Raw genomic sequence first — 19045 nt, 5'->3', positions numbered from 1 at the left:
ACAAGTACAGATGCAAGAAAACTTAAGTAAATACAGCAACAAAGCTTGGGGAGAATACACTTGCACCCTACAACAAACTGATACATTGTACTCTCCAATTACCAAAGACTGACAACTTGGGAAAGCTAGATGCTTGTTCCATCCACATTACCTTGCCAAGTGTAGAAAACAATCTTTTCACCAGAGTCTTAACAAGAACAGATGCCATCCTTGAAATGATAGAATCTGTTAGCATCTCTAAACACAATAATTCTCTCTCTATATAATCTTAGATATAAATTTAGTCGCGTTATGGCAATCTAAACTCGGACGTTCCTAGTGATTCTGATTTAAGTTCTAGGTTCAGTAGAGATGAAAACAAATACAATGGCCAACTTCTCACTGTGCACCTTGGCTGTTACCCTCCTCTTCCTCCTGCTTGTCATGCATAGTAGTGACGGTGACTTAAATCCAGCCTCTCTCATCATTCCAGTCAGTAGGTGCGTGATTGGTTTGGTCCGGTCCAGTCGGGGGGGTTACGGACCGAAAATTTCGGTATTGGAACGGACCATTAGCTATTGGTTCAGTCGATCCATGAACATTTTGTTTTCCTCTTTTCTTTTTTTAACAGAAAAATTAATACAAAAAATTAACTAAATTAATAAAATTAAAATTAAATGATCTTTTTAACATTTTATATATAGTTAATGAATATTAAATAATTTCATTATATATATGATCAATAGTGATCCATTTGATGAAAATTACATTTTAACTTATACAACTACTATATAAAATAATATATATTATATATATATACACATTCGTTCCGATTCAATCCGGATCGAACCATTTGATCTAATCGGTTTTTCCGGTCGGAACTGATAGTCTTACATCCCTAGTTGCTTGAGCATGGAACCGATCGCCAGATGTAAACACGTGCTGTCTCACCGACCTCAATTAGAGTGCACCCAGGAGTCTGCCAAAGTTCTTTTCTCGACTACTAGTGTTTCGAAATGCATCCAACATTTTCTGGGTCCAATTCATATAGTTGTTTGTCGGAAGCCACACAGGGTAGGTTTGTGTCTTTGAGAATCATGTAAGCATCTAGAAATGCACTGGGACCTGGCTCAAGTGGGCACTTTCTCTATACATTTCAATGCCTCAGTTCTATTTTCCAGCCCGAACAAGGATGTCGTCCCAGTCATATAAACTGATTTGCCATATTTTACATAGTTTTCATTGTATGCAGCCAGCAAGTATCACTGAGAATGATAATATTCAAGACGAAGAGTGTGTTACTCATATGTTTCACATGAGTTCATCTTACTGAGATGTGCAAGTGCAAATCCATTGTGCTTGCTTATCAAAATTTGAACTATGTAACACTTTCTGCTCTATTTTCACCCCTTTCAACTTTACTTCTACTGTAAATTTCCATATTTTTTTTTTCACTTCCTCTGCATTTTCTCTTCATTTTCATTATACAAACATTACAAGTGGAAGGATCGTGCCAGTAACTCTTTTGTTGAGAAAATAGGAAAAAAAAAATGAGAAAAAACATAATAGATTTCTCACCAAAAATTTAGGAAAGGAAAAAATAAAAAATAATTTACATTCAAGTTGAACCGAGCAGATGGTGACTTGAATCTGCTGAAGTGACGAACCGGTAAGTTGTTGTTAGCTTAGCAGTTGGTCAGGGTCATGGGGGTGTCTTGATTGCCAAGATTGGCTGCTTACCCTTGTCCAAATCTTGTTCCAATTGTATGAGATTTGTTTGAAGGCTGTGTTCCTCTACCTGCTTCAATCCAAAATACTCAGAAATTATGCAATGAATGAATTGTTGAGGAACAAGTACAAAATGTTTTTAAAAGCACCAGAAATAATTCAAGCTACAAGCTTTACTAAATTCACAGTAGGTGCAGAATGAAATTCCCAGGACAAGATTTGGAAATTTGGAGACCTGAACTGCTACATGACGAGGTTATGGACATGGGGAGAGAAATGAAGAAACTCAAAGGAGGCATTAATTGCCCCCGAGCAACTAATATTTTGAATGCCTAAATTATTGGAAAGTTAAGCTATAACGAGTAAACGACTATGTTGTAAACTACCCTTTTACATAACATACTGACAGGCATTCTACCACACAAGTAGTAAAACTATAATACATGTTTTGCAGTTACAAAACCGGTGAGAAACTGAGTTTGGACCAGCCAGACCTGATCCACCATTTCCAAGATGATATATGTTCAACACTTTTTAGATCACATCGCTAGCATAAAACAGTTCAAAACTTTTTAGATCACATCGTTTGCATAAAACAGTATTCCATGGCTTCTGAGAAAAAAATTTTGTTTTTTGTTTTTTTTTAAATTTAGTCCTTTCTCCCATATCCCATGCTTCCTTGGTTTTGGGTAGTTCTTCTACCTCTTGGTCATTTCTTTTTGCTTTATATAAAAATAAAGAGCACGGGGGATTGATGGGAAGGGATTTTTTTGCTACCTACCAATCAAATCTCTCACAACACGAATTCTTCAGGTACAAATAATTTTCAAATGGGTGCACGGTCTGCACACCATGTAATCAGTTGACAGTTTGACATAAATCCTCAACCTAGCTTCATGATAAAAAAGGGCTAGGTGGAATTGGTCTTGGATTAAAATATTGTGAGTCTAGGAGAAAAAAGAGAAGAAACAAAATCAGTAGAAAGAGTCCTTAAAGTCAGAAACCCTGGACCGCTCCTATCTCTACCCTGCCTTCTTATTCTCTCCAAAGATGTAAATATTTGAAGTTTCCAAAAGTGAAAAACAATCAAGAGCAAACAGAGAGGTAAAGTGTAACAAGATATCCATTAGAAGAAAGTTAAATTTGCTTGAAAGAAGGCAAAATAAGCCATAAACAAGCTGCCCATCTCATGAGTCCAAGTGTTAAATTTAAAATAATCATTCAACGCCATCAGAATCTTCAGGTGTGATTTTCAGAAATGAGGTCTTAAAACACTAGAGTTGATTTTTGAAAGCATTCAAGTGTAATATTGCAATTTTAAAATAAAACAGTGGAAATAATCTTTTCACTACAAAACGAGTGTCATTTTTGTGCCAGAAAGCTTATATCATTGTCTCACCTGCATAGCTGCCATTGAAGTCAACAGTACTTCACATTCGTCAATCGAACCTTTCTCCTGTGCTGCCATGACAGCAAGTTCAGAAACCAGACTGTTCATGCCCTCCACCTACAACACATGAATTTAAGAGGTAATATTGAGAATCCAGAATGAAGCATTGTGCAAAGTTATCGGAAATAAAGCATATTAATTTTTTTTTTTTTTTTATACGAGGCATTTCTGTAGGATGTCCCGACAGAAATGCCGGGTGATTGTTGTTGATTGGTGTTGTATGAACAGAAAGAGTGAAGAGGATGGATCCTCTGCTACTCCACTGTGAGGTTGCCAGGGTGTTATGGGATCATGTTGTTAGAAGATTGGAGCTAGCCTGGGTTATGCCTGCTAGTGTGGTCAAGCTTCTGGCCAGCTGGAGGAATATTGGCGCTATTCCCAAATTACAACTTTGTGGAAGATGTTCCTATTTGTATTCCAACTGTCATATGGGAGGAACGGAATGATAGGGATTTTAAAGGTAGGGAACACTCACTGTAGGAGATTAGATTGTTCTTTGTTAATACTTTATTCCTATGGGCTAGACCCATTGATTATTTTCATGATTTTCTTGAATCTATCCCTTCCTCTTAACTAGGTGTTACGTCTTGTGTACTTGGGTTTATGCCTATTCCTATTAATATAATCTTTTTACTTATCAAAAAAAGAAAGCATGTATTAACACAATTGTCAGCATTACTTGTAAACAATGGGGTAGCACGTCTGGCTGCTTAGGCGTTGCTCAAGTGGTAAAAGTATGCAATGCTGTTGGGGTAGATCTCAGGTTTAAAAAAATGGAGGAAAACAGAAATGGAGCAGCACAGTCCTAAAACTCAAAATGTGTATGAAAAGCTTAAATATAATTAGACACGTGTGCTCTCATCCTAGAAGACAATAAAGATGGCAAGAAAATGAAGATCTTGTCCACTGACTTTCTCTTCTGACTACATTACCCCCAACATACAAACTTTTTTGGAAAAAACAAGACGCAGTGTGAGACGCATAAAAAATTTTGTGCATAATATTGTTATCATCTATTTTTCAAACTACACATTATCCTGCACACATATAGGACAAACCACTCGAGTGAAAATGAAACTAGTTGAGAAACAAAGAGAAGTGGGGGCAGCTAAATATATTTCTACAATGCACATGCCCAGTATAAGCAAGATAAAATCACAACAAAAAAAATCTCACCCTTGAGAGCATAGAGCCTATAGAGGTTCCTATTGCCTGCATCACATCAACAGCTGAGCAAATAGCAGCCTCCAAAGATTCAATATCTGCCTGTAAAAGTAAAAAGCCAAAAATGAGGGCAAAGAGCACTCTTCCCACAAATCAAATGCAAATGAATTTTTATGACCTTGACATACCCATGCCCCTGAAGTTACTGGAAGACGAAGAGTGCTTGCCTCTAAATCTTCCACCGCCCCAGATAAAGAATCAATATGATTTCTTTCAATTAGAGCCCAATCATCGAGGTAGACCATCTGAATCAATCATTGTACATTCGAGCACTTAGAAAAGGCATTTGTTGAGATCAGGTACTTAATCTTGCAAGCTCAAACAAGTGAATTCAGTCCATCCCAATCAGAATCAGAGATAACATGAAAAAGGTAAGATTGTGTCCTCAAGAGTGTCTTCAAGAGAAGGTTAAGCCATCTTTTCTTCTAATGGAACTTTGACATAGTTCCTATTCCATAAGATCTGTACTTAGAGGTTGTATAAAAAAAAAAAAAAGAAGATCTGTGCTTAGATGTTTTTTTTTTCCCCATGATATGAGCCCTAAGGCCTGAGTTAATTTGGCAAATCTAATGGATATGACTCCCGTTGTTTATTCAGGATCAGATCATGATTTTGAACATGTCAAATCTGGGTGAGATCTTAATACATCTAATCTCTATGTATCTTGTACAACTAAAACTTTCTTGCATTAAGGACTGGTAGGCAACTTCAACAATAATTTTGCTAACTGCATCTTATTGGCTTACAGTCTCTTCATATCTTGTAAAATGAGGAAAGGTTCTAGCTGTGTGGTTTTGATTCTGCTAGTATATACGTAAGTAAAGAGTGGATTGTCCACAACTTTTTTTTATTGGCACCGGGTGTCTAGGAACAGCGTCCCAACTAATCCCTTATGTTTGCATAGGCCTTCGGCAAGAAATTTCCCACAAGCACACCTCTGGTAATTCAAGGGGAAAATCCCCCAGTCCGATGGCCTTACACCCAGTGGGATTTAAACCTTGGACCTTGGAGGGAGCACACCGCCTTTACCACTCGAGGCAACCCCTAGGTGTTGACTGTCCACAACGATATCCCATGCTTTTATGTAAAAACACGAAAAAATATCCCATGCTTTCATGGTGTGTGTTGTGTCTTTTGAAAAGAACATAATAAAGAACTGAAAATTATAATGTTTGCGACACAATCTACAATAAAAAAGTGGTCTATTGGATTGAATATAAGTTTTTAATAACATGATAAAACCAAACAGAGCGAGAGGCAGTACTTGATCATTCAAAATTGAGTTCAGCTTTAGATCTAGCTTCAGTTGTTGGAGACTGATCCTTTTCATGATTACTGAATCCCACAGATCTAGCATAGTGTTCTGAACGTTAAATAGAGTTCTCTGCACCATCAAACAGAGTTTTTAGATAAATGTTAACACATACTTATAAAAAATGTTTAACATATGATGTGAAAGAGAATAATATTCAGCATTAAAATCAATGCTTAACAAATGAAGATGATATGGCACTACATAACTAGCATTGAAAGCATTTCAGTGACTAGTAAAACATATTTGATAAAACCATTCAGCACAAATGTCATATATTCCAACGGTTTTGTTTTTCTTTCATCATGAAAGGGCATGTGTCCTATTGGTTCGAAAAACTGGTCGGTTTGGAAATTCTTGCAGATAAAAGGGATAATATCAGCAGGCAGAAGGAAATTCAGGTCATTAAAATCTTGTGTCCTAATGGATGGAATGAACCACATCTCCAATAACTAGTTAGGGAGGAGCTTACTGAAATGATCATGACAAAGTATTTTTGGATTAGGGAGGGAAAGGATCAACCAGTTTGGACTGCAGCTACCAATGGCATTTTTTTCATCAAATCTGCTTGGCATAACATCAGGTCGCATAGGCAACCGAATTGAAGAAAATGGGTGTTGAGCAGACTTGCCCCTACCAAAATTTCTGTTTTGATGTGGAAAGCTTAATTTACTTTTTTGGATTTTAATAGAAGAATACAACAGATTAATATCCAGATGGCCTCAAAATGTGATTGCTGCGTAGTCTCGGATGTGGAATGTACTTTGTTCTGGCGAATTGTAGAGGGGTGGGGTGATTAGATATGCTCAAGGAAAATTTGAAGCTGGTTTTTCATCATGTTATGATGAAGGTACTAATACCATGGTGGAAGTAAGAGTTATTTGAGGTGGTTTGCAACTTTACATGAAGTTGAACTTGAGGGAGAGTCAACTTGAGTCCAATTCACCAGTGATTAATTCATGGAAAGGAAGTGGGTGTATGCCCTAGGTGACCAGGGACATTTGGGAGAAGAATTTATTTGTTGGTAGCAATCTCACAGTTCATATGGGATGTATTTAGGGAGGTAATCTAAGTGGCTTCTACTTTGGGAAAAATTGGTGCAAGGGGTGTTACTTAGGAGTTGGAAATTATATCTCAACATGAAATTCAAAGGGAGATGGGGGGGGACTTTTGGTGGTTGATGGATGTCTATCCCCCAGTTGCGGTGGAAGGAATACGAGTGTGGAGTTTGGGGTTAGGTGTTATATTCATGTTGTTGTGGTATTTTGGCTTAAATTCTCCCATTACTGTTATCCAATAATTTTGTTTGTAATGGATTGTTTTGTAGGTTCTTTGCTAATATTATATCTTCATTTTGGGCTTTATGCTATATCTCTTGTAACCACCAAGGTATTGTAAGCTGTAACTATGATATTTCTCCAAACAATAATTCTCCAAACAATAATAACATGGTATTGTCTTCTTTTGATTTTACACACACACACACACACACACACACACAAACACAGCGTGAGTGAACGTGAACCATTATGGACTGCAAGTCATTGACCAAGAGAATATGAAGCGAATATGTGTAAGCGCAAGTGTGTATACATATATGTGACTGTGTATGTGTGCACCAGTATAAGTTGTCAAAATTATCTTTCAATGCCTAGATATGATACTTTGTTTTTTTTGACTGTAAAACTTATACTTCATTTCAACAGTTAACCATTACAAAGAGTGTCAAACATCAACTCCCTTCGCACTTCCTCAGGGAATTCCTCAATCCAGACTCTACCTCTATAAAAGATAAGGCCAATCTAGCCAATTTGTGATAAATATCTATAAAAGATATGATACTTGAATACAGATAACAAATATAAGCAAATAAAACATATGGAAAAATCAGATGACCTGCATCATATATAAATAAAAGTTTGTTAATCCCACGGAGATCATAATTTTTACCTCTGCTATTACTTTCTGAATATGAAGTACAGCCTCTGCCCGTGCATTTGCAAATCGCCATTGCAAAAATCTATTGTATAGCAGCCGCAGCTGATGAGCATCTTCTATGTAGCTTGTACCTTTTTTTCCTTTTTTAACATCCGCAATAAAACTGAGCACAGACGTAGTACTGTTGGATTGAGTGGAAGAATTGGATGACCGAATCCGAGATGGAATAATCCCACCAGGAGGAGTTGATGGTCTTGACCGCGATGGGCTGACACCTCTACTAAATGAGGACGACACCACTGAGGTCCTACAAGGAGATGGTGGCTGTGATCTAGAACTAGGCAAAGACTGAGATCTTACAGCAGGCGTGATTGATCTTATTCTATCCGATAAACTTGTAGAAAGAGACTTGTGAAGTCCAAATACCTGAAGTGGGTTATCATCATTTGAATTCACCTCCAATCCTACTCCAGCACTCCCGTCAAGTGATAATAGTCTTGTGACATCACTAGCAGATCTTTTTAACGGTTTACCTATATCATCAGATGTCGGTGTTCTCCTCAGCACAGATGGTCCAGTTCCCAGAACCGGGGTACTTAAAGCCCTGACGGTTCTGTCACCAAGATCCACACTTTTAGTCAACGTGTTGGAAGATACCTTCCCACCTATTCTACTTGGCCATCGATGCTGATCTATCAATCGGGTATGTAAACCTTCGACTGGTCTAGAATTCTCCGACTGATCAGGCACATTCTTTCCTTTAAGAGGACTCCTTTTCCTCTCCGGTGTAGGTTTACGTGGAACAATAGGTGTTTCTGCCTGCTTATGTACCACGTTTAATGACGGCCGGAGAGCACGGTCTGAAGAAGCATTTACCGGTTTTTCCTTCTTACCAATAGGAATTGATATGCTATCAGACTGAAATGAAACGCTCAAACTACGCATCGTGGAAGGCCATAAACTCTCTGGTGACCGACCATTCCCTATCCTTCTGGATGACAATTGTATTTCAACTGCCGAGTCATGGACCGGTGTGGATGGCCGAGATGGGGAAGGTGGTGTAGAGGGCCGCTTCCTCTCGGCAGATTGGGCTCTCTTAGGTACCAAAGGGGAGGAGGGGGTTGTAGACAATGTTCTAGTGAGGTTTGGAGAAGGGCAACGCCGGGGTGTGGCAGGCCTTGCAGGAGATGGCGACTTGTACCTAGAACTAACATCCCTCGTCCGAGATCGGCGGGCGGTGACTGCATGATTCTTTTCAGCCGGAACCAACGGTGGTCTTGATGTGTCCACCGACGTGAGCTTCCGCAATGCTTGATGTGACTCATATATATCCATCCACGCTAAACAAATTAGACCACATTGAAACAAATCTTCACATAACTAAACCATACTCGACAGCCTCGGCATTCATGTACCTCAAAATTCAAAAGAATAACAACGGCTGCTCAAAAAGAAAGATCCTTTTCTCTGCAATCAATCTGCCACCCATGCACAATCAAAAGCAAGAAAGATACTAATAAACGCAAAATTCAAAAGCATACATCTTTACAGAGACCCAGATCTGAAAGAGAATGAGTTCAAGAACCACAGCTAATAAACGCAAATGGGTCTTGTTCTTTCATCAAAATAAGCCCAAATCCAAGCAGATCAGGGCGTGACAAAGCGGTTAAAGAGTGAAAGAGCAACATAAGATGCAAACGGGGTCACAAAATTTGTGGAGAGTGCTACAACGTGCAGTGACGGTTACCATCAGAGGTTTGAATTTGCAGGGGAGGGGTCCCCTTGAAAATTGAGGAGACCAGGGAGTAGACTGAGGTAGTAGTGGGTGTACGAAAAGAGATGGAAGGCCAGGGGTGCGCAGGATAAGGAGGGTGATTCTTTTATTAATAATATTTTTTTCCTTTTGTCTCTCTCACAGGAGTGCCATGGTCGGCTGGGCTGGAAAATGGGTGTTCACTCAAAACACAACGCAACACAACACGACGCCAAATCAATTCAATTCAATGATTTCAAAACTTGCACCCAAAATGAGAAAAACAAAAGGAAACTAAAAACAAATCTCCTACTCTTCCTCACTCATTTTATAAGAAGAAACACACAATTATCTTATAGTGATCAACTATGACTCTCAGAGATGATGAATTGCTAAATTACTTTACTAATTATTAGTTAGTATTTAGGAACAAAATATATTTCTTCCTTTTTTTAAGACAAAAAATCCGTGAATTATGTATTTTGTTTGTATTCTTTGAATAGCAGAATTGAAGTTTTGAACTTGCAACCTTGCAGGTGCTAGTGTTCTTAGGGTAATGGAAAGAGACAATGGAAGCCCACGTGCAAGGAAGATCGTTGTTCATCCCCATGAATTTAAAATCCAAACGAAAAAGCACAGAATTGCAATTAAAGAAAACAATTTAAGCAAAAAAAATAACATTAAAATGATAAATAAGACCATCGATATTCGTATATTTGCATAATTTGATTAACTCAAGAGAAGTACCATAAGACAGATCGACAAGATTTTTTTTTTTTAACGAATTGCCCGACTGCGAGATTTAGGAACGGAAATCCATGAAGCGAAGGTAAAACCAAGAGTTTTCTGAATTCTGATGTGCTTGACAGGTTCGCTGACTCTTGTTTTGAAGACACGCTTACAGTGTACCACTGAGAGAGAGAGAGTTATCTCTCTGATAAAACTTTCAGATATATTATTTCCAAAACAGCAACAAAAATATATTCTGACATCTTTAAATAAAAGAATAATTGTTTTTAGTCGATTATATCTTTCACAATTCAATCCGAAAAAGTAAAATATGGAAAATTCAGAACAAAACCGGTGAAATCAGATCGATAACTTTTCCTTAGTTGTTTTTAACTTCAAATTGATAACATCAAAGCGATCTCCATCTGTAGGAGGAATCAGAACAAACTGAAATTTCAAATTCAAGGAAGAAATTATTTTCTCACCTTTACCAAATCAAAGAACCTATGCGCACAGTCTCCTCCAACTTCGAATTCCGAAACGCTCAATAGCATATTCATCCAAAAAAACCAAACCACCAAAAAATTACCAATAATGTTAAAGAATTGGATCTCTTCGAGATTAGGATCGGAACGACACGAACAGGGATCAGCGGATCGCCGAAGATTTTGGAAGAATCGCCTGGCTTTGGTCGGAGATTAGGTTTTCCGGCGGAGAGTATATTCTATATGATACAGAGAGGAGGAAGGAGCAGGCGATAGATAAGACTTATAGGAAAATTAAAAATAAAAAGAAATTGAAAAAGAAAAACGGTTTGAATCAGTTGGGACTTTGGGAGGGAGAGAAAGACAGTCAAAGGACGACGACGTTCTTTTCGCGCCCACCTACTCGCTTACTTAACTTAAATCACTCTTTTACAACAAATAAATTGAAAATAAATTACTTTTTTTCTTTTTTAAATTTGAGTTCGACCTCTTAGCTATATTATTTTATCTTTTAAAAAAGAAAATTTTAACCTATTGGAGTTATTTTTTGAATATTTGTAATTATACAATTTTTTTTTTAAAAAGTTAATAAATATAAATCTACATAAAAAAAATTAAATTCTATTCTTTTTATTATTAGAAAAATTATTTTCTCATTTGGGATTTAGATTTAACCAATTTTTTTAAAAAAGAATGCACAAAATTTACACGTGACAAGACTGTAAATATTATTTCTCTAATAAAAAATATACACCATATAATATATACACAGTCCCACAATTATATGCATTCATCACTCTCATATATTCCTAACTTCCTTAAACAACCCCAACCCCCTAACAGCCGGAGAGAAGGGATTTGCCATAAAAACTGCCAAAAATTTATCTAGTCTTTTATTTTATTTTATTTTTTGAAACATATCTAGTGATCTTTTATGAAGTTAAGAATTAAAAAGGAATTATAATTTTAGTTAGAGATGCAAATTGGCCTTTACAACAATCTTTTGAATCAAACCATTGGCTTACACAACCGTTAGTTATGTTAGTTATGTTAGTTATGTATGTATGTATATAACATCCCATGTTTATTTATGTTCATGATTAGGATGATCTTTCTTCTCCAGTCTCACAAAACTGTTCTTTCTCACGTTTGATTGAGTAATGCTAAAGACAATATTGAGTCGTAGAAATATCGCACACTCATTTTAAAAAAAGTGAGATCTATTATTTTCTCCAAATTATGTTAGTTTTTTTTTTTTTAAAGTCACTAAGAAAATAGATCTATTAAGAAAGTCATGTTTTTTCATCTTAATTATAACATGAGTAATGTTACATATAGTCGTAAAATATACAAGTATTATACAGTCACTTTGAAAAAGAGTAGATTTCACTATTAAAAAATTAATTTTTTTTATATAAATATCTTATTTATTTATTTTTTTAAAAATAATTAAGTGACAATTTATACATTCGCAACTGAAATTTTCATTTCTCTATAACATTTTGCCGATACCTGCCAGCTTGTGAATGACATAGTACTTCAGAATATTCGGTAAGAGACTCCATAACTTATCTTTATGAACTTTGGCATTACCATCTGTCACCATCATTACATGAAAATTCTCTTCTCTAGCTAGCTAGCACCAATGATCTCTTTGTCTTGTCTAGCTGGCACTTTTTACGCTTTCAACTAATTTGAACAACTTCATTTTAATCCTCAATAGTTTTTCTTTTTATTTTTTGGATTTAACCATTAATATATAGTTACCTACCACTTCACGTATCTATAGACAAAAGGAAGATATAAAAAAATGGGATGAAAAAAAATGGCATCATTGTACAAACTCTTAAACACAAGAGAGTAAAGTTTACAAATAAGAAATATTGAGATAAAATGTCCATTGACTTCATGATCTCTCTCTCAATTCATTGAAAGAACATGTAAATTAGAATAAGGTACCGTTTGAATAATGAGTTAATATGAGATGAAATTTTAAAATTGAATAAAATATTATTAGAATATTAATTTTTAATATTATTATTGTTTTAGATTTAAAAAATTAAAGTTGAATTGTTTATTATATTTTGTGTAGAAATTTAAAAAAATTAAAATAATGAGATGAGATTAAATGAGATTAAATACTTTCACTATCCATACGGAGCCTAAGTCTAGCTATTTGCAAATTTCTTTTGTATAGCAACAACAATATTACTGATGTAGAAGCTTGCCACATTAGTTTATTTAAAAAGAATATTGGTATTTAGATTTTTTTTTTCTAAATATAATAGATTTCACAGTGTTTAGTGTGTTCTACACCAATTTTTTATAATTAGCATAACTCACAATTATACGTGGCATTCAGAATTTGGAATCTTACCATAATTGCATGTTTTGAGGAATGGTAGGTGAATTTGAGGAGAGACCCATAGGTAGAGGTTTGGGGTCTAATAGATCAATCGATGTCATCTACATAGGTTCGCCAAATAGATAGATATCAAACTTCTATATCTCAAATGATATTGTGAAATCATCACTTGTCTCAAAAGTTTAAACTAATGGGAAGATATAGATTTTATTATTTATTTTATATCTTAATACTTTTCCTCACGTGTGAGCTAGACTCTTCCTCAATGTGTGACCCAACACGTGAAATATTTAATTAAATGGGATAGAGTGATGATTTCACATGATATCAGAGTCAGTTTAACCTATGACTGATGATGGATTCCTGTGACCTACCCACGATGAATGTATTGGAAATACCAGCCCACACATAAGGGGACGTATCGAGAAGTCTCACATGGCTTAGGAATAAACTCATCATGGACTTTATAAGGAATTATCACACTCTTCATATTAGGTCTTTTATGGGGAGAAATGTGTCTTTATAAGGTATCAGAGCAGATTAACCTATGATCGATGATGAGCTCCTGCGACCTACCCACGATGATGGTACCGGAAATACCAACCCACACGTGAGGGGACGTGTTGAGAAGTCTCACACGGCGAACAAACTCATTCTGGTCTTTATAAGGAGTTATCACACTCCTCCTATTAGGCCTTTTATGGGGAGAAATGAGTAATTCTACAGATATATATCTGTCTATCTCTCTTATTTATATCAACTACATCTCAATATATAAGACATGTAGTACTAATATTCATTACAAGAAAAATAAGTATTTATGATAAGTTAATTGCGACGAGAATGACTATTTTTTATGATAATTGATTCATTTTGATAGGAAATAGTCATTTTGACAGGAAATAATTAATGACAACTAAACAATTTTCTTGTAGTGGACTATCATATTTCAAAACTTTGATCAACAAACCTTTAATGATATTATAAATACCAATATTCATACTTCCCCTATGCCTTGGCATGTTCTTTTTTCTATAGATCATAATAATGGGAAGTATCCCTCAATTATATAATATGAATAATTTTTCTTATTAGTCACTATTTACTATCTCACATCTGCATTTTATAAAAAAAAAAAAAAATTGTTAAGTGTGGGATGTAAGGATGAATAGTGACTACTGTATAGCAAAACCTATATAATATATATATAACTATAGTTGACCCCAAAGAAAAAAAAAATATTTTGTGGTGTGCTCATGAAGTTGAATTGGCCACTTCGTTCTAATCCAATATTATTATTCTAAATAATAAAATTATAAAACTTGATAGCTATAGGACGAATAGAAAATAGATCGAGGAAAATAAAATATTTATAATAATGTTTCCATTAATTATTTTGCAAGCTAAAGTGGTATCGACTTGTTGAACATTCATCATGTACTATTGGCATATATGGAACATTCTGAACCACATTTTTTTCTTATTTATTTTAAATAGAATTTCCTCAATCCAATTCATACGCAATGCCCCTAGGTTGACCCGATTAATTATGACAGCCAATAGCAGTTAGGCTAGCTTTATCCTTGTGCTTTTGAAATTGTCAAAGCTAGCTAGCTAGTTTTATGTTTTGTTTTGAGCCTCTTCAGATTTAATATGTCACACACGCATCCGGAATATTAATTAACATTAATAATATAAATAAGGTATTTAGACTTTGACTTATATTAATATATTTGATGGATTTAAATAGAAAATTACTTTTAACTCTGTAGCTTATACTATGCAATTTTGATTTGTTAAGATATATAAATTAAATAATAAAATTCACTTCTTTTCGTCACATTAATTATATGGAACGAGTAGTGGTTTCACAATACAGTATCAAAACAGAAGTTTGGTCTGAATTCAAATTCTGATTCTACATTTTACGTCATTTACGATCCGATTATGTTATTTGAAATATCAATCAAATATATAATTTCTTATTAATCAACATGCATATAATGGTTTTTCCACTTGATCAGTACTGCATGATGAAAATCTCCAACACTTTCGATTCAACCGATAAAGAACGAGCTGTCAATTAAGAGTTGGATGCTTTTTTATCATTTTCGATTCTTACCAAAACTAGGAAAAAAGAAGTTGTACGTGTTAATTGAGCTGGCCTTTGCTAATACCTCCAATATTATTAAACATTTCCAATCACCAAATTAAAGTCATGACTATTTTTTTTAACTGGCCGGGTTTAAACTTTTTAACCTAATTTATGGTAATTATTATAGCTAGCTAGCTCATCATCAAAAGAGGCAAATGATCAACAACTCATACACCCTTTTTTTTACACAAATATATATAAGTACTTATTTCGGAAAGGATAATGATATCTTTACATTTCATTTATTACTATTTTATTATCAATTTTTTTTTCTTTTGCTCTTGAATCTGGATTAATTGAGTCAATTTTTATAAAATTGAATTTATTTTGAATTAATTTACATGAATACGTTGGTTGATTGAATTTATTTTCTTCTAGATTATACAAGAACGTCATATTATGAGATTTTTAATCTAAATTCAAATAGCAAAATAAAAAAAAACAACTGAATAGTAAAACAATAGTAAATGAAGTAATGTAAGGTAATAGGTATCGTTACCTTTCGGAAGAACTGGTCCAATGAGAGGAGAAGATCATTTAGGGTTTGAGCTGCCGATCGAAGATCGAGGTTTGAGAAAAGAAAATATATTCATAATTGCTTTTAAGTACCCTTTTAGCCGAAAGGTGGAAGCTAGTCCCATTTTACAGCTACTGAATGATCAACATAATAAGCGATGGAAAGTGAAGTTTTGGGTCCACAAGAGATTATAACAGAAGCGCGAAGTTTGAAACCTAGCGCAGGCAAAATGCAAAGGGATCACCAACCCAGGAAACATGTTTATAATTATATGTACATGAGGATATTCAGTTTCCTAGTGGCAATTAGCAACTGTTTTGATGAGTATATACTGATGTAACTGAAAGAAGATCATGTGATGATCAGTTGGAAGCTTGGACATGTCTCCCTGATCTGCAGGTTTGTTGCCATATTTAGCAAAATAAATAACTAATTAAACATGCATGCATGAGTTCTCTTTCTATATACGAATTAGTATGTGAAAAAAATTAAATTAATTAATTATTTAATTTATATGCTAACACCATTTTTTAGTAGTCAATATATATATATATGATGCGAGAAATTTGTTTATATGTGGCAAGTTTCTGCTAAAACGAGTCTATTCTAATCACAAACAGTCATTTTTATCGAAAATAATTCGTATTAAATACTCATTTTTCTTGTATAATGAGCTAGCTGATATTGTTTAAGCTAGCATTACAGTCGGCCGCCTTGTGCTGATCTTGCTCATGTGAAGCATCCATCATAGCTACCCAAATTTGAACATATTAATTTCTTCTTGATTGGTAATTTTCACCAACTAAATAACCCACATGAGTATCAAAGATCATGACTTATAAAAATGCTCCTAGCTGTTTTTGTCCAAGTAGTACTATTGTTTTCCTTTCATTTTTATCATAATAACATATATACGAAAGGTAGAGATCAAACAATAGAACATATTTGTGATCTATCGATCTCTAGTAAAACCTGTAAGATCATGAGGTAAAACCCCACATCATGAGCTAGCTGGCTGGGAGCTGGTTTTGTTCATTTAATTCTTCACATAAATTAACCAGTACCCCCCCAGCTTTCTAGAACTGACATTTGGATAAGATCAAACTGACCTAGAATAATAAATCCATCTAGAATCACTACAAGAAAACTGTTTATTTGTCGCCGATTAATTCTAGCGAAATGACTATTTACAGCTAAAATGAATCTATTTTGATCACAAATAGTCTTTTCATCGCAATTAAATGGTCACAAAAGTCCATTTTTCTTGTAGTGAATATTCAAGAGTTTATATATCCAATTATAACTTTCTAATTAATATATAAAACATGTAAATATCCCGATCGAGTATGTAAAAGTAATGGTGAATAGGATTAGACACTGCTTGGAATGGCCGGGAGAAGTTCTTGCCACCTTTATAATAATGTCAAGCAACTGATCTAATTATCATATCGGTTTTTCCATTAGTTAGAATATATATAGATCCAAATGTGCTTTGAGTCTTCCTTAAATCGCTACGTACGTAGTAACAACTGATTGAAACACTAGCCGGATAAGTTTCTAGTATTAAAAAAAAAAACATGATATATATATATATACATATATATATAAGTTCATGAAAAGTTTAGCTTAGAGCTATATATGAGAAAGGGCCAACAATAATATTGGTGCGATGTATTCAAATTAAGAAGATGTTTCCAATATTGGTCGACGGAGTTGTCTTAGCTGCTTGCCGCCACATGCAATGATTCGGACGTATCACGTATGGTATGTCATGTAACTCTCATCGATCACAAGTACAAACGTTGTGGGCCTTTTTTCCTGTCTTATACGATCAGTGTGTTCAATTTCCCTTTCCCTTCTCTCACGCCAAGCATTTCTAGCTAGTTGCATTGGATAGTATCTCGGCCTCCAACTAGATTCAATTTATTCTTTGAAAAATGTCAAGCAAACGGCCTAACTTCGCGCATATGGAATTACAGAGTTTTTCTATTTATATATAAGTCAGTATACCAACATGATCTTTTAGTTTATTTTTTTAGTTTTATGTCAAGTGATATAACATACTTTCAATATTAGCGTGTTGATAAATATGCTTGTAAACGAAATTTTTCATTACAAAAGCTATGTCTCATTGGAATGAGTAGTGGAGAGAAACTCATTATAATTGATAAGCTAGAATTGAAAAAAGCATTATTAGTAGTTGCAGATGCAAGAGTTTGGCTAGAACTAGGTGATTAAGTTGATAAGTTTGGATAGGATTATGTAATTAAGATGATAAAGTTTATCCTATCATTAATTTTGTATTTTGGATGAATGTAAATTATCTTGACTTTATCTATAACAATATTGAGTTTATCTAGGTAGTATTAGAGGTTATTTAGATAAGTCATAAATGTGAAAATCGAGTCCCGAGGAATCTGCTCTTATCCAGAAAAAAAGTTGAACTAGTTTCAGTTTCTATAGAGAATTTATCGCGAGTATCAGCATTCCGTCAGGAGAATTCTTCATGACAGTTTCGCTCCGTCAGCAAAGTCTTACTAAAACTAAAACTTTTTTCATATTAGTTATTTAAATTAAGGATCCTATTGGTTATGATTGGTAGAAATTTAGTTCTGGATATTTTTTAGAGCACTTTCCAATGCATATTTTGATGAGAAAATTTCTTAGAGAATTTTCATATTGTTTCTCTCAAAAAGTGTGATCATACTCCATGTTGGAGATTGAGTGATTGTGATTCAACCACTGGAGTTCCAAGAGGGAAGTCAATAGTTTGAAAATCGCCAGAGGTTCTGGTTGCAACTGCGCTAGAAGACAAATGAGTCATTTGTCTTGTTAAATAAGAGAGTCAAGTTATAAATGTTTTGTAATTGATTTTCAAATAATAAGATTGACTTTCTTAAGTTTGGCTGTCTCATAGGGTTTTACCTTTGAGGAGTTCTTCAAAGGGTTACCATTCGTAACCAAAATTAGTGTTACACACTTTATTTATTATATGTTATTGCTTAATTATTAAACTAATTGCATGTTTGAAAACTAACCAATTTGTTGAGTGAATTGGTAGACATTTTCGTTACGATACAGGGGTATATGGATAATTTCAATTTGTTACGTGGTTCACTCATTCAAGTGTGATCCGTATCTCCCTGTAGATCATGTTATTGTTATATGTCCCACCGCATTTTGATGCGGAAAACTATGCATATTAGAAAGTTCGTATGAGGGCTCTCTTCAAGTCGTTGGATGAGTGTGTGTGGTATGCAATTGAGCAATGATGGACTAAACCCGAGACAACTATTGATGCTTGGACAAAAGATGAGATCACCAATTGCAATTGGAATAGCAAAGGACTTAACGCTATTTTCATGGCTGTATCTCCCGTTGAATTTAAAAGAATCTCAATGTGTGAGATT

The 19045-nt window shown here is 34.7% G+C and overlaps 1 protein-coding gene across 1 annotated transcript; it reads right to left on the bottom strand.

The window, feature by feature from the left end:
- Positions 1 to 862: 862 nt before the first annotated feature.
- On the bottom strand, positions 863 to 10862 carry LOC108993163 (AUGMIN subunit 8). The gene is made up of 7 exons (XM_018967951.2): positions 10599 to 10862; positions 7644 to 9109; positions 5646 to 5765; positions 4510 to 4626; positions 4334 to 4423; positions 3107 to 3214; positions 863 to 1777 (listed from the first exon to the last, which is right to left on the bottom strand). Exons 2-7 carry the CDS (start codon positions 8964 to 8966, stop codon positions 1682 to 1684), a joined length of 1854 nt encoding a protein of 617 aa, XP_018823496.1. The 5' UTR covers positions 8967 to 9109; positions 10599 to 10862; the 3' UTR covers positions 863 to 1681.
- Between the last annotated feature and the right edge of the window lie 8183 nt (positions 10863 to 19045).

This window comes from Juglans regia, chromosome 15 (genome assembly GCF_001411555.2).
Source record: "Juglans regia cultivar Chandler chromosome 15, Walnut 2.0, whole genome shotgun sequence".
Classification (NCBI taxonomy): domain Eukaryota; kingdom Viridiplantae; phylum Streptophyta; class Magnoliopsida; order Fagales; family Juglandaceae; genus Juglans; species Juglans regia.
This window is presented reverse-complemented; position numbering and strand designations above follow the sequence as displayed.